Raw genomic sequence first — 20327 nt, forward strand, 5'->3', positions numbered from 1 at the left:
TGCGGGTTTGGCAGCTGCCACAACCACCTTTGTTCTCCCTTCCATGTTATCCTGGTGGTCCCTCCAGGCAGATTTCCTGGAGGATGAACACAAAGCACACTGACCAGAGGAGCAGGCATGGCTTGGCCTGTGGGGGAACCAGGGCTCAGGGCAGGTGTCCTGTAGGTTGGCTTGTTGTCAGGGTTAGAAAACACTTACATGTTAATTGTTTTGCAAAAAGTGTGTAATTAAGCTGCCAAGGCCTGTGGAATGATGCCAAAGTGAGATGTATGGGATACATAGGTTGTGGTGTAATGATCTCAGCAATGTAGAATTGGGATAACATATGATGAAGGCATAGTTTTTGCCATTCTGCACAGTGAGCAAGATTTTGATATGCTACATAGCTATTTTTATAAATGCTTTGCTGAGCATTTGTATTTTCGTTGGTAGTGTATTTCACATCCTTTGGCTCATGAAATCTGTATTTTTGTGCCGTTTCTCCAACTGTAAACTCTTAATGAATAATGAAAAAAAATGACAGCATTAGGAAAACTCTGAAGTGGTGCTATCATCGTACAGTGTAGGCTTAATGCTCTTCAATGGAAGTAAATTCCAGAACCCTGTGATTAGGGTGTGCATTTTTTCAGTGGTGTAACAGAGATTACTGTTAATTTCTGTTAATTCTGTTAATTTTCTTATCATATCCCTTCTTATCATATGTGACCTTTGGGCACTCAATATCTTATGGTAAACCAATAATAAGTGGTAAGCATGGCACTTTTGAGAAGAAAAACAAAAGCTTTTTTGGGTATGTTAGTGGCATTGTTTTAAAGAGGAGGTGTAGCCCTGTGGTAGCCCTATCTGGTACTGGATGGGGTGGGGTGAAGTGCTGAGGGGTCTCTCAGCAATACTTGTGGGTGGGTTGTTGTTTCTTCTTGAACCCTAGAATCGTGAGGGTTGGAAAAGACCCCTGAGATCATCGGCTCCAACCTTTGGCCAAACCATCGCCATGCCAACTAAACCACAGCGCTGTGTGCCTCAGCGAGTCGTTTCTTGAACACTCCCGGGGATGAGGACTCTGCCACCTCCCTGGACAGCCCCTTCCAGTGCTGGACAACCCTTTCTGTGAAGCAATTCCTGCTGATGTCCAACTTGAACCTCCCCTGGTGCAGCTTGAGGCCATGTCAGTTTAAGAAGGGACCCTCATTTTGGGAAGGATGTTGAGATGCTTGAGCACATCCAGAGGAGGGTAACAAGGCTGGAGAGGGGCTGGGAGCACAAACCCTGTGAGGAATCACTGAGGGAGCTGGGGCTGTTCAGCCTGGAGAAAAGGAGACTCAGGGGTGACCTTATTGCTCCCAACAACTCCCTGAAGGGAGGTTGGAGCCAGGTGGGGTTGGTCTCTGACAGAACCAGAGGGCACAGTCTCAAGCTACATCAGAGAAGGTACAGGTTGGATATTAGGAAGAAATTTTTCATGGAAAGAACAATAAGGTACTGGAATGCTGTTCCCAGGGAGGTGGTAGGATCACCATCTCAGGATGTGTTTAAAAAAAGCCTGGACATGGCACTTGGTGCTATGGTCTGGTTGAGGTGTTAGGGCACAGGTTGGACTCGATGATCTTAGAGGTCTCTTCCAGCCTCATTATTCTGTGATTCTGTGTCCTCTCCTCCTGTCACCGGTTGCCTGGGAGGAGAGGCTGATCCCCACCTAGCTCCACCCTCCTGTCAGAAAGTTCTAGGAGTGATAAAGTCACCCCTGAGCCTCCTTTTCTCCAGTTTCCTCAGCTGCTCCTTCAGACCCTTTACAAGTTTTATTGCCCTTCTCTGGACACAGCACTCGAGGTACAGGGGGACAGCCACTGCCCTGCTCCTGCTGGATATTTCTGATCCACACCAGGTGCCGTTGGTCTCCTTGCCCACCTGGGCACACCCTGGCTTGTATTCAGCTGCTGTTGACCAGCACCCCCAGCTCCTTTTCCCTGGGCCACTTTCCAGTCACTCCTCTCCCAGCCTGGAGCACTCCATGGGGTCGTTGTGACTCAAGCACAGGACCTGGAACTTCACCTTTCTGAACCTCATCCTGTTGGCCTCATCTCATCCCTCCAGTGTGTCCAGATCCCTCTGCAGGGGCCACCTACCCTCCAGCAGTTCAACACTCCAGCCCAACTTCATGTTGCCTGGGAACTTCCCAAGAATACCCTTGATCCCCTCACCCAGATCATCGATAAAGATAATGAACAGGTTGGTTTATTATCTTTAAATAATCTTTTATTTAAAGATAATAAACACTGATCCCTTTTTCCAGATAGATGTGGCACCATCCCCACCACTCTCTGGGCCCAGCCAGTTCTCAACCTTGCACGTGTCCAAGGCATGGCCTGCCAGCTTTCCCAGGAGAATGTTTAGGAGACATTATCAAAGGCTTAGCTGAAGTGTTTGTTTGCAAGTAATTGTCTTTTTCACAGTCTGATTTTTTTATAAGGTATCTTTGGAGTTACTCTCCCTTGGGACTGATTGATTTAGAGCTGTATAAAATCCAGATTGCTTATGTTTGGGTTTCTGCTGTGCTTTATATGTCTACAACTAGTCTTAGATAGGTATTGTTTTATTCCTAAAATTTAGCCTTTACAGTACTTAATAGCAGTTGAGGAATTTTTTTTTGTCATTTTTTCAGTCTTTTTTTTTTTTTTTTGTCTCAAAAATGAATAATTAAAGCAACTTGATTGGAAAATTTATATTCTGTGTTCAGTATGCTGAACGTTCTGAAAAGGTACATACTTGACATATAATGGGGAAGATGTCTTTGTCAGTCATGCAATAAAATTTCTGAGTGTGCTCTTTATCAGCTTCACTTTTAAAAGTTATCAATCCAGGTGATAAGTAAGTAATCTGTAAGTAATGCAACCAAAGTTGAGACAACAACAATCTTCTGTTGTTGAAGATGCCTTTGAGTTGATATTTTGTATTGACTCAGAAGAGGCAGAAGGACATTGTTAGAGTGATGAAGGGTGATGAAGAGAAGGTGAGGGGTGCCCTCATGGCATCCTACACCTTCCTCAAGGGGACCCTCACTTTATTAAAGGGGAGAGGTGAGAGTCCTTATCACACCTTTGGGTGTACACAAAAGTGCTCAGAAATGTAGAAAACATGTTTTTCTCCGAACTGGACTGATTTTTAACTTCCTGCTCTGGCATATTGGAAATGTTCCTCATTATTGCTAGTGAAAGGTCCCTCATCAGTGATGGCTGAGGTTGTAACCTTGTAATGAGGTTACTGCTGGATGGATTTTGGAATGGTTGGAGGTGGTGGTTCATCAGTAGGCTGAGATATGAAAGAATAACAGCTAATCTAGAGGCAGGAGGAGCAGCTACTGGTGTGTACCAGCAGTGGCTCAGTGAACAATGCATGCTGTGGGGAATTCTCATTGTGGCTTTCATGTTGATTTGAATTGGTTGTCTCCTCCTTCATCCAGCTGTGGATAGATTTAGAAGTGAAATGTTTTCCTGCCTGCCCTTTTTTCCATGATGCAGTCCTGGTTTGCACAGTTTTTGGTAGGGAGCTGTAGTGGTTGGAGCCATCCTAACAGTTCTCAAGCACAGAGTACGTCCTTCAGTTTAAACTCCATGTATTGTGTCTGTCTGGTTCCTACCAGGATGCTGAATTTATGGCAGTTGGAAACAGATGCTGACAGTCCATATCTTTCCATAGGCATAGAATAAAAGAAAATCTGCTGCAGTGGAATGCCAGCATCATACATAGGTTGCAGCATATTGTATAATTTTCTTAATGCTTCAGTAACTCGGGAGCTTGATTTCATTAATGGGCATGAACAGAGAAACTGGCAGTTGGTAGGGAATGGAGGGAACAAGAACTGAAGGACTGGAATAAAGAAGTGGCTAGAGGATATTTTTATTCAGTGTTTTATCTTCTTTGCAATATTTGAACTTTTCTTGACTTCTTGTCAATGTGAGGTAACATCAATGCTTTTTCCAGGTTTATGTTGTCTCTCTGCTTGTAATCATTCTCATTAAACCAATGTGTGAAGAAATGTGTGAAGAATGGTGCGGTCTGTGAGAGGATTGATGCTGACAGGTTTTGCTGTTTTGGAAAAGTAGAAAACATTGACTTGCTCAAGTCCCCTTTAGGACTTGTGCTAGATTAGTTCTAGGACTAAGTGCTAAAAGAAATCCCACATGAAGGCTTTGCAGTCATTTTTCAGTTCTGCTGAAACAAGACAGTCAGGGTGCAACAGGCTGAGTAATGATGAGTTCACCAGCCGAGATATTTAAGCTGCAGGTTGTCTAAAGTCTGATTTTGCAAAGCACTTCAGCTAGTTCTTAATTTCAGGCACATGTTTGAATCCATTCTCACTGAAAAAAATTCATCTCATCTTCTTTCCTACCTTCTGTTAAAAGTCTGCCAGGCTCACAAGGAAGCAAAAGCCACCAAAACAGAGTCTAGAACACAATGTGCCTTCCAGTATAGGGTGGAGCACGGAGAGTATCAGAAACCAAGCCACACAGTCTCCAGTCCTCTGATGACACATCAGCAGCCAAGGCCCAAGTACAAAAGTGTCCCTTCTGTGCTGCAAACCTCTCCTGGTGGGTCAAGTTCTCTGGTGGACTCTGCAGCCTCCTGTCTAGCCTGCTGACCTTCTGGAGTAGCTCCATAAAAGTGGACTGGGCTCCCCGTTCCCCTGCTTGTCTTTCCTTGCCATGTGTAGCCCTGTGCCTGCCTCCCTTTGCTTTTCTCCAGAACACTTGTGTACAAGTTAACCTGTGTCAAGTGGAAGGTCTGAGGACTTTGGTTGCTTGGAGGGCAGAGCTCTGTTCTGTTGCCCATCCTGCAGCTGCTTCCCTAAACCAAATTGCTTCTGGAGACTATAATTGTTCTTGCATCTCAGTGAAGGCAATAGTAATGGCTGTTTTTCACTATGGCTTAATAAAACTCCTAAATACAGGGATAAAATGGGAGATATTGCATTGTTTTGGGTTTTCTTTCTTTTTCTTTTTTTTCCTCTTTTTTTTTTGTGTGTGTTTGTTTTTTTTTTTTGTTTGTTTTTGTTTTTGTTTTTTTTTGAGAGAGAAAGCGCTGAACACAATTCCAGCACATTCCTGTGGAAGGCACACAGGAGCCTGAATGAGATGTCTAATCTGCTGTGGCTGTGCATGTGGAGGATGGTGGTGTAAAAAATTAGGAGGGAAAAAACTGTAGAAAGAAAGAAACTTAGCTTTAAATAGGTGTAGCATGACCCATTCTCCTCCCTTGTGCTGTAAGGTCTCCTGCTGCTGGCTCCTGTCCACGTGGGCTGATCCCAGTTGGTGCTGTTGGCTCTGCTGACCCTCAGGTTCATGGGTGGCTGGAGCCAGTGTCCAGCCCACTTTATGTGTCTCAAGATTTGAGCTGCTTGCTTTTCCATACCATTTTGTTGAGTTATTCATGGGGCTTTGGAGGAGGTTGGCATCCCTTGTGTCTGATCCAGATGTGCTGCAGCTGGAGAGCCATGTTTCCCTCTGCTTGGCTATGCAAGGGGACAGAGATTGGCACGGTACCAATTGCCAGGACTGAGGTTTGATCTGTTGTCTTGACGTGGGGGAAGGGAAAAAGAAACCCCACCACCTTAAATTTTACCCTTGAGTGAATCTTAATCTTTGAATTAGTACAAATGTGAGTGTTTCCATTCTGTGATTTTAGGATAACTGTAGTCATTTCAGGAAAACAAAGCCTAGGAACATTATAGTGTTGAACGCAGAGTAAACTGGTGTTTGAAATGATGTGTTGAGCATCTGCACATGTCAAAAAAAGTGTTTAATGCCCTAATTTGTTTTGGATCTTGCCCCCCTCTCCTCTCGTTCATCCCTGTTGTATTTTCTTCCTTTTGTGCCTGTAATTGCGCGCGTTATTAGAGCTGGCAGGATGAGCACCTCCAGATGCATCCTACAGGAACACAGCCAGTGCTGACTCTATTCCCATGTCAGACTGCATGCCAAGGCAGTGAAGCTTGCTTGTCAAAACCCATTCCCTTTCTGCACTGTTTCTAAACCCATCTTCTCACACAGTATTTTGGCACAGGGTGACTCATGATAACCTCGAGAATTGTCCCAGGCTTAAGGATGTGTCTTTTAGTATGTTGAGACATCCCTGGTAAAAGTAGGATTTTGGAATAGCATGGCCAAGGCAGCTTTCCTTATTGTTCTGTCAGATGAAAAGTTGAGGGGTTTAAAGTCTGTTGTGTTGAACCTCTCACTGGCTTTCATGTTTGTGGCTTTTTTTTTTTGTAAACTTTCTCTGAGTTTTTATGCACTCTGAAAACAACAACAACAAAAAAATCACTTGTTCTACCAGAGTTAATTCATTTTGTGTTGGGATTTGTAGCAACAAGGTAACAACTCTTCATTTACTCATTTTACTTATTATTTTACAGGTGTCAGGCAACAGCATGTCAATGATGCTCCTTCTACAGGATCTTTTCCTAACTGGAGATCTATACTATCACCAACACGGCCTTCCACAGAAACCAAGACCCCCTCAGTAGCTGATCTTTCTCTGGGACAGACTTTGGAGAATGCAGACTTGCTTCAGATGATCAGAACAACGCTGACTGGTGCCCGTGCCAGGACTTTGGATCAGATGCACCTGTCACCCTCCCTGTACCAGGGCAGTGGGAGCAGTGCGCCCCAGGAACCCGCTGAGGTCTCGGCCGAGTCGCCTCTGAGGCCGTCGTCTCAAGATGCAGATGACACAGCTGCTCTAACAGGTTTGCCTCAGCTTGGTGTGTTTGCCACACTGCCCACCTCACCACCAGTGACACATTTGAGTACAGCTGTGCCATCCCAGCCAGTGCCATTAGAAAACACCCTCCATTTCCAGAGAAAGCACGTCAGGATCAGACATGCTTGCTGCTGTTCCATCACCATCATTCTCCTCATTGGTAATCCAGTCACCTCATGCCATTAACTTTTCTAAACCAGCTGTACTGCCCATCCAAGTGCCTTTGTCTGCAGATCCTGAAGGTTTCTCCAGCACAGATTCAGCTAGCTCACAGGTTAGTGAAAGCAGGAATAGTGCTCTAAGCATGGTGCATTCCAGTGTGGTGAATCACAGAAGGGGTCCCAACTTGTTTATGGGGGCCATGCTTTTCATTGGATCAACAGCAGTGCATTTCACAGAGTTAGTGGGAAAAGGGTTTCCTTTGGAAAGGACCTCTTTGTCATCTGTATATTCTGATATTCCTGGGTCAAAAATGCGTCAGTCTTCCCTGACAGTAATTTCCAAAAGTTTGTCACAGTTCCTTGATGAGAGTATGTAAAATGTCTAATTTCCAAAAGTTTGTCATGGTTCCTTGGTGAGAGTATGTAAAATGTCTCTTCTACTGGGGCCTTTTAGGGCAGCATTGACTGGCAGAATTAGTGGTACCCCTCTTCTATCATCATCAGTTTTTCAGGATAAAGCAGCTGTTGCTACATCAGTCTTCTGCGCTGCGGGTACTCCACATCTAACACCGCCAATGAGTCACCCTCAGTCTTTCACAGCACTGACTAATTCCACTACAGTCTCTCACCCTGCACCTTTCATGTCATCCAAGCCTCCAAGAGCTCGGCTGAGGTCTCCAGCTCAGCACAGAGCACGTCCTCCCTTTCACTGCCAATATCACTATTTCCAGATGCAAAGCACGCTCGCAGTGCAGCGCTGCCAGTAGGAGAATTTAGAAGCAAAACAGATTTTCTCTTTAGAAATGCAGCACACTCCTCTCCAACAAGCCCAAGGTCTCCCTTGCTAATGGAGACAAACGAGGTGTTTACTGGGGAGGCACGCACAGCCAGTCCCAGGGTGGCAGCAGCCAACCAGGACTGGCTGCAGATCCCTCCTGCTGCTGCCTCTGAATCAGAACTTTGCAGAAATTGGACTGATGGAACTTAGCAGGCAAATAGCATGAGACTCTCAGCTGCTTTGGCCCTGCTCTCCCACATCCTGGTGGCTTTCCTGTGGCAAGGACAGCTCAACAGCCTTTCACAAGAGGAGTGACAGCCGAGATGTCCGTGAACTTTAATGCTAATAATGTTCTGCATTATGGAGCTCAGCTTCCCAAAGTTTCTCCAGGTATCCAAACCTGTACACTCCTCACAGGATCAAGGATACTAGACACTGTTTTGGAGATGGCCATGATGACTCTTGATCTAGCTGCGGTGTCATTTAATTACTTCCACTGTATGCCTTTCCAAAGCTGAACCTGCTGCCACAAATACTTCTGCCACTACTGCTTTTGTGACTGCACATCTTCCACCTGGACATGCAGAAAGTTCAGATGTAACTGCAAACGAAGACAGAAAGATGAGAGTGCCCATTCTTGTGACCCCACATGCAGAATATTCATCTCCAAGAGCTTTAAATCATTTAACCTCTGGTCAGGCTTTGCATTCGGTTAATAAAAAACCACTTGCCGCTGTCATGCCTCCAGCGTGGGGTATACTGCCATCACTTGTTTCCATGACAACAGTGATGGGCAGCCACAGTTGTGGCTCTTCCAGGATTTTGAATGCAGACTCTGAAAGCAATTTAGATCCTGTCAGCCTTCCTGAAGTTGTAACTTCAGCTTCTACGTGGACCAATAAAGCATTGCTGTCTGCAGCTGGCATTAGTATTCCTTTGGTAAAAACTTCAGTCCAAATGGATAAAAGGGAAGTTGCTCCAAGTACATTTCCATTGGAAGATGAGTGCTATGCACCACACTCAGAACTAATACAAATCAGCAGCCTCTCTTCTCCACATCTTCAGCAAACTATACATATACATCCTATAGTCAAAACATTTCAAATTTACCCTTTCCTGAAAAGAATAGCTTTTCAGAATTTGATGTAGATGCTCTTGCACTGAAAACATCTCCTGTTCAGTATTCATCCATTTCTACTGCATTGACAATGCCTGACTCTCTGCAAAAGAAGCATGGAAACACGGCTGAAAACATTGCTGATTTCTTCCATGTTGGAGAGGTTTCTATCAGTATACATGAGAAAGTACCATTTACATGTGCCTCCTGTTAATGCTGCAGGTGCTCTCCCTAGCTTTCTAGAATCCCAGACAAGTGATGCTGGAAAGATTACTGATCAAAACATTAGGCACAGCAGCGGTGTTGGTTTTTCAGCTCACTGACAGCTGTCCGGGCCGGCTGTTGTTTGTCTCTGCCCAGACAAGGGTGAGATGGGTTCGCTCCTATCGGGCTTCAAAGGACGAGGCTGGACTCTCAGGTTCGGTCTTCAAGGTTGTTTATTGTTTCTTATCTACAAAGTTTTTCTTTTGCCCAGCCGTGGTCTGGCCAGCAAGGCAGCCAAAGGCACTCTGACTGCCCACAGGGCGGTTGCAGCCTTTTATAACAAAGACTACGTAAACCATATTTATCTTTTGTCCCCAGTACTTATCATTTTTATTACCAAGTGTACCTTCACTAAGAACCTATCAAAAAATATCTGCATCACACAGAAAATGGAAGACATGAAGAAGGAAAAGGAGCCACGAGGCAGGCCCCAACTCCCTCCATCTTGTCTTTACAACCCCCCTGTACCAAAATCTTAAAATCTGTGTTTTGCCCTGTAATTATACTATTTCTATATCCTTTAAACCCCAGTGATTCTCATATCCCCATATACAGGTAGTACATCTCTTGAAGGGTCAAAATCAAGCCACCAGGTACTTTTGGCAACATTCCAAGGCTCCTGAGCCCCCCAAGGGTTCTCTCGGTAGCTCTGGACATCAGGAGCGATGTGCTGAGTTCCCACAACAGCTTGACTACTTCAGCCCCAAACAGAAGCAGTGTCACCCTTAGCACACTGCCAGCCCAGTCCCCCTTCCCTGTCACCAAGCCTTCTGGTTAAGAAGGCTCAGCTCTCAACTCTCTTGAATAGTTTTACCTGAGAAGACACTGGTTCTGGGAATTTTCCAGAATTTGCAGACAACCAGTTGAGTCCTCTGGTTATTTGTTTATGGCTGATAAATACCCAACCACATTGAGTGAGGAGGAGTGGGACACAAGTGCTACAAGTCATAGTCTAGCTCTCAGTAACATATCTAATAAAGCTGCCAAGGGCATCCCATTGCAAACCCCTACCACCAGTGCTCTGCAGTCAAGTCATCATAACTTCTGTCCATGCATCACCAACACAGATAGAGTCTCCTTTTTTGTCAACAACCAACTTTACCCATTCTGTTCTTGCAGTGTTATCTGGAGTATCTTCTGGTGCAATACCTACAGTAGAAACTTCAGAAGCAAAACCACTAACAAGAAAATCATCTCCAGCTTCACCAGTGCCAGCTTCTTCCTTCTTTTCTCTAGGCACTGAAAACACCCCTTTGCCATCCGTGATGGCTTTAAGCACACCGATACTGACACTAACAAAAAATAACACTGCCACAAAACTGGCACCGGATCTGAGCTCAGTAGGAACGCAGGCAGATTTTCCTTTTGCAACAAGAAACACGACTGCCTCACCTCTGGACACGCCAGCTCTGCTCATAACCCCCAAGAGCAGCACGGCCACAGCTTCCACACTCGCACCCACAGCCCACGTACCAAGGCAGATAGAAACAACAGTAACTGACACCCAGAAGTTCCCGAGCTCAGACATCACCAAAAGGCCAACCCCATCCCCACTGACAATGACAGCAGCTTTGACATCTATTACAGCATCAGCGAAAACAACTAGGCTTCCCCCTCCTGCCGTGGAACTCAGCCCTGCTCCTCCTGGCACCACGGCAGCAGCCGCTTTCGCTAACATGACGGCAGCTCCCTCCCTGGATTGCCGGCTCTCTGCCAACATGATGGTGAAAACAGGTACGTGCAGCTTCTGCCTCTGCTGAAGGGCTCCCCTGTGTCTGTGAGGTGTGAGAAACACACCCCAGTGTCCAGGAGTGTGGGGCACTAGTGGTTGATCTGCTGCGCTGACGAACCAGATGGGTACGGGCAGGGCTGTTAGTTGGAAATGGCGTTGGCTTTACTTGTGGCTGGGGTTTTGACACGAATGTGTCAAATGAAGTGATGAGATCAGGTGCTGTGGAGTTCAGGGGTCACTGCAGGACCACCTGTGTGGAGGGACAGCCCTGTAAGCCGGGATGGTTTGGTGCCTGCTTTGCAGTGAGGAGTCTGTGCTACTGGAGAGGACAGCACAGTGACCTGCCTTAGTCCTCAGCCCTGTTTATGCACAAAAACCTAATTCTGTTCTAGTACGAACACCTTATTCTATCCGTACAGATCCATTTGAAAATTATGTTTAGCATTTAGAGTTGCACACTTCAAAATGGGAGAATTTTTTGAACAGTGCCACCTCTGGCTCTGGCTGTTTTTTTCATGGGCAGCTTCTCCTTAACTGTAAGAACTTTGAACTAAAGGGGCCTGGAGAGGTACCTTGCCCAGGCTTCTCATGGACTCCTTGTGGCAGCACAGCACCAGAAGATGTGTGTGTCTGGGAGATCTCAGCAAAGAATAGGTGCAGAAAAGAGTTTGTGACCTTGCATGATGCACAGTGAAATAAGCAGCTTTTGGACCTAATATGTGTTGGTTAGCTGCTAAATATCCCCATCAGTAGCATGATGAGTACAACAGCTCTTTCTAAAGATAAAAGTAGCCTGTGTACAGTATATGATTGAAAGTACTCAAGCACAGCTAAAAATCTCTTCCTGAAAATTATAAGAGAAAAATAAGAAGATAGTCATAGGTTTATTAAAGAAAGCATACAGATGCTTTCTAAATAGAAAATAATTGCAGCAGTGGGGCAGCAGATTTATTTTATGTAACTGTGGCCATGAAGACGTGAAGCCTGCCTGTGCAGCTCTGGCTCAGTCCCCTGGGAATGCTGTGCCAGTCTGTCCTCAGGCAGTGAGTGGCCTCATGCCTCCTTGGAGAGGCAGCATGGCAAAGACTCGTTGTTGCTGCTAATGAAATTGCATTTGTTAGACCTTGCTCTGGAAAGATGGAAACAATGGGCTATTGCCATGGGATGAATAGGGAACTCAGGAGCTGCTGAGCCCCTGCAGTTCTTGTCTTTGGAGCTGCTGCTAATCCAAGCTGCTTTGATGATCCCTGCACAGCCAGCCCAATATGAAACAATTAAAGAAAGCAAACAAGAGCATGGCGATGTCTCAACCCACCCTGTGGCTTTTGTTGCTCCACAGTTCTGTTTCTGAACACAAGGAGGATGATGATCAGCAATGCCTTCAGGGAGAGTGTGAGAAAAGGCCTCAACCAAGTGCTGAGACAAGCTTTCAACCAGAATGTCAGTGCTCAGGTAAGCGTGCTTGGCTTTCCCTGCTTGATTTCACCAAAACAGCTCTCCCACCAAAGAACCACAGCTGCCTGCAGCTCCAGCGGTGTCCCTGGATGCAGGAAGCCTCTTGGAGGGGAGCTCTGAGATTTTCCTATGGAGAGCAGGCAGAGGTGGCACCCACTCTGGTCTCTAAAAATATAGGGAATATTCCAAAGCTTTTAGCAGTTTATTTGATGAAGAAGAAGAGAGAAATGCAAACTTCTTTTTAGTGTGCTCTGGGAAATGACTACTCACAGCAGTTTCCTCTTCCCCCTGCAACTCAGTATGACTTCTGCTCAGGGGCAGCCAGGTGCTGCTGTGCTCAGCCTGCATCAATGGCAAGAGTATGGCTGGTAAATGGGATGTCACTGCTGTCAGTCCACTCCCTGCTCTGAAAACCCAGTAGCTGACAGGTGCAATTTCACAGGAACAAGAATCCCAAGCAGGGAGAAGGCATTTTTATTTTATAGAAAATAAATGGAGGTGATGTGTTCATCACTTTGCAGCTAAATTGCATGAACCTCTGCACTGCTGTGTGTGGGAGCAGGATCGGGTGGGCTGCTAGGGCCCTTTTCCTTGGGACACAGCTTCCTCTGCACTCAGGCTGGGGTTTGTGTGGGGTCCAAGCCTCTGGGAAGGAAGAAAGTAATTTTTCTCAAAACAGAGGTTATCAAGTTGGCTTCAGTCTCATGCTTTATTGCTGTAAGTGTGGAGGATGTCACTTGCTTTGGGAATTGTGTGCTCCTTGGCAGCAGCAATAAAAACTGCCAGGTTTAGTCCCCTACCTTTTTACAAATTGAGAGAAGCTGCCTTCTTCTAACAGAGTTAACCAGCCAAAACTTAATGAGGAGGACCAGTTCCAGGGCTGAAACTTTTTGGAAAATACTGAATTTTGAAGTAAAACTCAGCTCACGGTTTGAGTTTTGACTCACAGCGTGTCCATTCTTGTGGTTTGGCATTTCCACTCATACAAATCCGCTCATAGACTTAACCATCTGGGACAGTACAGGAGAACAGGAGAGAAGAGACAGCCCAATCAAATATTGGAAACTTTTGTCTTTCAAAAAGCCACTGAACTTCAGGCACAGAGTAGGAGCCAGAAGCTCTCTGTGTTTTTCCATGTAGGTGTAAAATGTCCCTGTATCTGTGCATGGATGAAGGCCCAGGCTAACCTGGAGCTTTGCAGCTGTGGTAGCAGCTCTGCACTCCTTTAATTTGGAGCCTATGCTGCATGGGCTGAGCCTAAAACTCTCTGAGCAGCTCTGCTAATTCCATGCCTGTCGCTATTGTACTGAGGATGGATGAATAAGATGACACATGGACTCCAAAGTCTCAGAAGGCAAAATGATGTTTTATTAAAAACCACACAGTTTTTATAGACAGTTACAATACAGGTGGACTTGATTGGTCCTCAATCAACATCCCTCACCCCATTGGCTAATTAGGCACACCACCCTCTTGTAAATATCTTACAAGAAAGTTACACCAGCTGCAAAGATTAAGAATTGTTTTAATTCCTTCTCTGAACTTTCCCAAAACTTCCAAGAGCAATTTCTGGGCAAGTTTATCTGACTTTCTTCTCTGACCAGTTCTCAGCATCCACACCACATCTGATATGACACTAACTGATCCCACAGGGTTTATTGGGGATTGCAGGATAAAAACCCTGCAAGGAACACGTGTTAAGGGTGAGAAACCCCATCAAACAGCTGTCACTGTTTAGCAAGAAACGACACAGAGTCATCAGAAGGCTGAGTGGCGTAAAGCACCCATCTTTACCTCTTTTATATGCTCTTTTATACGCTCTTCTGATACAGGTGGACCTGATTGGTCATTCAATCAATGCATTTCACCTGACTGGCTAATTAACAAGACACCCATTAATAAACAATCTTATGAGTATAACAAGAAAATAGACATTAGGAAAACAACACCTGACGGTTGTTTTTAATAATTGGATATCATTTTTTATCTTCAACTCCCTAAAGTCTCCCAGGCTGATTCTGGGAAAACTTACCTAGTTTTCTCACTCTCTCACCAGGCTGTCACATCCGCAAACAGCATCTGAACTGCTCTTGGTTTCTTTGTGTCTGGAGTGAAGGCACTTGAGACAATAGTTCATGTCTGGACTCAAGTTTATTATTTCTTATCAGTAAACAGTCTCACAACCATGAGTTCGGCAGCTTTTTCATTAGCAAGGCACAAAATGGCTAACTATCTCTTGTTCCAAGGTCTTTTAAGACTAAACTATCCAATTAAGAGCTGACACCTAGATTATTTCCCCCTTTAACCCAATAACTGATCCCAAAGAGCTGCAATGCAGGCTTTCCTGCCCAATTACAAAATGCCACCCAAAGCCATGAAGAAGAAGAAGCATGAAGAAGAAACCCAGGACAATGCCCGGTGCCCGCCATCTTGCTTCCATCCACAACATACTAAAAATACCAAAACCTCAATTTCTCACCAAGTGATACACCTTATAATCTATTTATCACTACTCCTTATAATCTATTTCACACTTTTGTGGATTCTGGCCTATCTTGAAGTGTGGGAAACTTTCTCCATGCACGAGGGTCAAAGTCAGTGCTCCCCTGGGAGTCAGGACACCCCAGAAATATTCCCAGTGCCCTGAGTTTCCAAAAACCGCGAGCAAAATAATAAAAAAAATATAATTAAATAAACCACGCTGCCCTGTGTGTTTTAGGTTGAAATCTTGGAGCAGTCGAGCAACCTGACCGTGGGTTACTACGTCACGCGGGGCAGGCTGGTTTTCACGCCAGCTGCCGTCGCCGAGAAGCTGCTGGCCTACGGCCTGGGCAACGCCACGGCCGACATGAAGCAGCACGTGCCGCACCTGCAGGCCCTGGTGGCCCTGGCGCTGCCCTGGCAGCCCCCGCCCGCCTACCACTTCCAGCTGAAGACAGGTGAGCCAGGGGTCCCTGCCTGGGCCGGGTGTGCGGCCGTGGGGCCCTCTCTGGGGCGGTGGGGCAGGGGCAGGACAGGCTCTGCTGTGGGCTCAGGCGTCCTGTGGGCACCCCTGGGCTCGGCTCTGCTGCCAGGGCACTGCTGTGAGGGTGATGCCTTGGGGTTTAGCTTTTGTATTTTTCATATATTTGTAACCCTGCAATTCTTTAGTGTGTAACTCTGAACTCTGTATAAAAGTGTTAGCTGCTGTTCTCCCAGTTTGGTCAAGCAGAGCGATTCCTCTCCAGGCCTGGGAATCAAGGACACCCCTGCGCTCGGCTCTGCTGCCAGGGCTGTGGGTGCTTCTGTGAGGGTGGTGCCTTAGGGGTTTAGCTTTTATATTTTTCATATATTTGTAATCCTGCAATTCTTTAGTGTGTAACTTTGAACTCTGTATAAAAGTGTTAGCTGCTGTTCTCCCAGTTTGGTCAAGCAGAGCAATTCCTCTCCAGGCCTGGGAATCAAGGACACCCCTGCGCTTGGCTCTGCTGCCAGGGCTGTGGGTGAAGCTTTTATATTGTTCATATATTTGTAATCCTGCAATTCTTTAGTGTGTAACTCTAAACTCCATATAGAGTGTTAGCTGCTGTTCTCCCAGTTTGGTCAGGCAGAACAATTCCTCTCCAGGCCTGGGAATCAAGGACACCTCATTGTCTCAGGCCCCAAGAGATGTAAACAAAAATGAGCTGGGGGCAGCAAACTGGGGGTAAATGACTTTATTACCTGAAGCTGTAATTGGAAGATTAACCCCCAATAAGCAAAGCGACCAAGTTTATAAAAGAATGAAACCCAAGACCTGTCATCCATTTTTTTGGGTGTAGTCCAAACCCTGAGGGGGGTTTTGTCTGCCTGAAATGTACCTGAAGGCCCTTCAATAAATAGAAATGCATTTTTTCCCCTTAATTTTGTCTGGCCTCTGTTTTTAGGTAGTCCCAAAAGTGCATCAAGGGGATGTGGCAGTGCTGAGTAATTGTGGGGCACTATAAGATTAGGAGAGGGCAGAGTGCTCTGAAATTATATATTAAATGATAAAAAATAGTTCTTACATGTTTGTATACACCTACTTATGGCAGTTACAAGTACATTTTTTCTAGAGTGAAAATAAAACAGAATGAGAATCAATACTATGATTGATTATATTTTTCAAGACCAAATTTATTTGGTCCTGAAATATATTTTTCAATGACCTGCAAGATTTAAGATTATAACTTGATTTTTAGAATGACTTTGCCTACTGCCTGGCTCTGAGCAAGTATATGCACAGCGAACAGGCCTTACTATCTTATATATCATTGCAGAAGCAATCTCCATTTGTTTGTGGAGAGTATCAGCTCTAATAATGCAATTTAATTCTTACATTTTGTCTTAATTAAGCCTAATTTAGTGCAGTTCCTGAAGTGGCATTATCTTCACCTGCTTAATGTGTAAATTGATCATTTTGTTCTTGGTGCTGCAACGAGAATACTTTGTCCACATGCTAATGCCTTCCTTTTTTCCAGAGCTGCAGTTTGTGGGTCAAACTGACAATATTCAGTCATGCAAATTTGTTCAGACCATGGAACAGCGGCTCCAGAGAGCATTTCAGGATGCTGAAAGAAAGGTCCTAAACACCAGCAACAACTTAACTGTTCAGGTACAGTGTTGTGTACTTTGCCTGTTGCCAACCCCTCCTGGTTATTCTTTGCCATGTGTATGTTTTTATTCCAGCACAGTACCTTTGCCAGCCACTGTGGAAGGAAGTTTATGTTTTCATCAGCAATAAGATCATTTATGGATTGCAGGAAAGCTTATAAATGCATGATTTATAGAAGGCTGTTTCTTTTCATGAATTGGAGTTTTATTGCTTGCACTTCAGCCATATAACATTCCAAGTATAAAAACACAGTCTTCCAAATGTATGTTTTTCCTGAACATGTTATTCTGACACATTAGTTGCTTTCAGTGAGGCTATGCAGGTATAAAGATGGTGCTAGGCACAGTTGTTTTTGAGATCTGAAATAATGGAATAGATTTCTTTCTCTTGGTATGCTTTTCAGTTTCATACTCACAGGCACAAATTCACCACAAATTTTTACACACCTTTATATGTATAGTGGGCCAACACTCTAACATTCTATGCCACACTTCAAGACTAGAGAAATTATCTTCTGGGCAATATTACATGTTTTTGATTTTTGATAAAATTCTGTGTATGGATTGTGCTCCTCAGAAGGAGAAAATATTGCCATCAGTGCTCTGCTAATTATTTTGGTGCTGTTTCTTGTGAGCTTGTGCTCAAACTGGTGGAGCTCAGAGAGGCAGCAAAGCACAGGGCAAGAGATGGCCTACCACAGTAGGTACAGTGATTATCAAGTTTTTCAACAGCTGGCATTGAAGGGAACTTCATGGTGCCTAATTTGCTTGTGGTGGAAGTAGTTTTGTGGAGATCTCACAAAGCACCTAAGCAATTTTGGAAAGAGCCCTAGGAGAAGGTAGTGGCTGTTTTTGTGGGTATTGCCAATTTAAGGAGAGATGGGATGGAGGTCCTGGAGGCTACATTTAGGCTGGGAAGTAAGAGGCTCAAGGGCGTGATCTTCATGATAAATTTTTTTGAAGTTCTTCCAGTATCATGCAAAAGACTGAGTCCCTGCAACAAAACACTGTATGGGGGCTTTAGATTAATTGAAAACTGGGGAACAGTTCTGGAGCAGACAGAGCCTGTTCAGAAAAGGTATTGCTGCCCTAGGAGAGTAGAGGGAAGGTGGGTAAAAAGGCATGAAGCATCTTCCATGCAAGGAGAAATGAAATTGGCCATGGCTCTCCAGCCAGTAGTGAATCAGGAGTGGCCACTTGGAGTTGATGTAACTGGAGGAAAAATATGGAAATTACAAAAAACATTTGGCCAAAGATATAGAATAAAAAGTTATCAACCCTTTTTAAACCCAGGCATATGATTTGACACAGCTGTGAGATAAACTTACACCATTGAGAGCCATTTATTCCTCTTGTGCTGTGCTAATTCTCCAACGCTCTGCTCCAGCCATTTGTAGGTGGACATTGGCTAGGCAGACTTTTGGTCTGACCTTGGGCTCTTCTGAGGCTTCTTTTTGCATCATGGTTTTTCTTTTAACTTGGTGATCCAAGCCATAAAAATGGGGTATTTAAATAACATCCATTAATGCTTTTGGGCCTACCTATCAGTAGCCAACTAACTCCATTCCTCTTGCCCATGGGCATTAGATTTTTAAGAAAATATGTGGGTTTTGTTCCTGTTGTTTGAGAATCTCATCCAGTACTTGCTGAATAGAATTGGTTCTTAAAACATTGTAATCAGATTTGGGCTCAGCAAGAGACTGGCCCTGAGCTGAGAGTGGAGAGGAGTACAGAGTTTCATATGATGTTAGGAACAGAAAGACATGATATCCCTTAATTTCATATGGAAAATGTGTAGGTCTATAAACAGCAAGACAGCAAAGACAGCAAGATAAACAGCACAATTTGTCTGTATCAAGCACTGGATGGTTTTTCTGATAAGCATCATCTCCCTCATCCCACATTCCCTGGTATAAACAGGGGAAAGCATTTTCAGTCCTTTTCTGCCTGCTGCTGTCCTCCAGGAACCCTGAAAATGCCAAAGCAGGGATTAAAGTATCATACAAGTAAAGTTGGATGAGATGTACCTAATCCATTCTTCAGGTTAACATTTCCCCAGTTTCTTTGCATTGCCTTGGTGGTTTGTTTTTGTTTTTTTTATGAGCTGAACCGCAGCAACACATTATTTTTTGTCTCTGTTTCAGATTTTGAACACCTCCAATGTCTCCCAAGCTGTCACTCTGTTTTATGTAGTGAAAAATCAAAGCACAACTCTAAATGGCACTATTTCCAGCAACCTTCTTAATCAGTTGTCAGCTGAGCTGGTGGGTTTCTACCTCACCTACCCACCTCTCACCATTGCTGAATGTAAGTATGTGCTTCCCACCATCCAGATTAGCCAGCACCAGAATTTGGCTTTGTTGTCAAGCTCAGGGATTGCAGGTAGTTTTTCTGTTAACTTTTTAAACTGTATTTTGTTTAAAAAAGGAGGGGGGGAATTAGATTATTATTTTTTTCCCCCGGGTTCAGTGTTTATTTTGGCTGCTAGCAGCACTGGCAAAAAACTAAGGAAAAAACATATATATTCTGTCTTTAATAAAAAAAAAAAATTCCTGTGCTAGGTTACAAACAAAATAAAATTGTAATTTTGTGAAAAGCAAAGCACAAAAGTCTTAATTTCAGGAGTGTTTAGCACAGCACTGAATGAGCTTTAGCTTCAGCATAGCCCTTTGCTTCAGGGGAATCCTCAGCCCTGGTGGTTGCTCCAGGGCTGGGATCAGGCTGGGAGTGTGTGTTTGGGTAGTGGGGTGAGCTCCACCTGTGCTTCTGTTTTAAAAAGCTGTTGGTGCATTTGCTGAGAACTGCATCCTCAGTTTACACATGGTCTGAGCACTTTGGCATCAATAGTTTTCTTGTGTTCCAGTTGCTATGAAGGCTCTGAGGTACAGAGAGCTGGAGACAATCGTGTGGGCAGCCCATGTGGTGCATGTACTCTCTGACTCTGCCTGCTGATTTCTTTAAAATGATTAAAGGGACAAGACACTTGATTATGGGGATTTCTGTTTAATCTGCTTGTTAATGCGATGTGTGAAATTAAGCTTGCTGCAGACTCTGTTTGCTGGGAGTGAGAAGAGACATGCTGGGTACATGCAGAAGCAGACTGTTGGAAAGTGAGCACTCAGGAAAACACAAATTACTTTGTTTTTTTTTTTGTCAGTCCATTTTGTTTGCAAACAGCCCAACAGCAGAGAAATTATGTGGTGCAGTTCACCAGTGACTTGCAGGATGAGCTTTCTGTGAAATAAGTGGTTTCTCTCTGCTGTGAGGCAGCCAGGAATCACAGCTAACTTAGGTGGCTGTGCAAATCTTTGGGAAAGGAGGTTTGTATGTCTTTCTTGAGGCATTACCTATCAAATTACAATATTTGCAAACAAATAGGTCCAACTGCCCTATAAGTTCTTGCACTGTGTTGGTACACTTTTGAATCTGAGTTTGCATCACGGGGTAAGAGAC

At 44.6% G+C, this 20327-nt stretch overlaps 1 protein-coding gene across 1 annotated transcript in view; it reads left to right on the forward strand.

The window, feature by feature from the left end:
* Nucleotides 1–20327, forward strand: part of KIAA1549L (KIAA1549 like) — a gene marked incomplete at both ends in the record, with an annotated part of 123073 nt that overhangs the window by 48036 nt on the left and 54710 nt on the right. Inside the window, 6 exons of the mRNA XM_084208754.1 lie at nt 6410–6757; nt 10196–10810; nt 12148–12260; nt 14983–15202; nt 16742–16875; nt 19019–19181. Coding sequence (XP_084064880.1) covers nt 6410–6757; nt 10196–10810; nt 12148–12260; nt 14983–15202; nt 16742–16875; nt 19019–19181 — 1593 coding nt within the window. The remainder of the gene's footprint in view (nt 1–6409; nt 6758–10195; nt 10811–12147; nt 12261–14982; nt 15203–16741; nt 16876–19018; nt 19182–20327) is intronic.

This window comes from Fringilla coelebs, assembly GCF_963513975.1.
Source record: "Fringilla coelebs genome assembly, chromosome: 6".
Taxonomy (NCBI): Eukaryota; Metazoa; Chordata; class Aves; order Passeriformes; family Fringillidae; genus Fringilla; species Fringilla coelebs.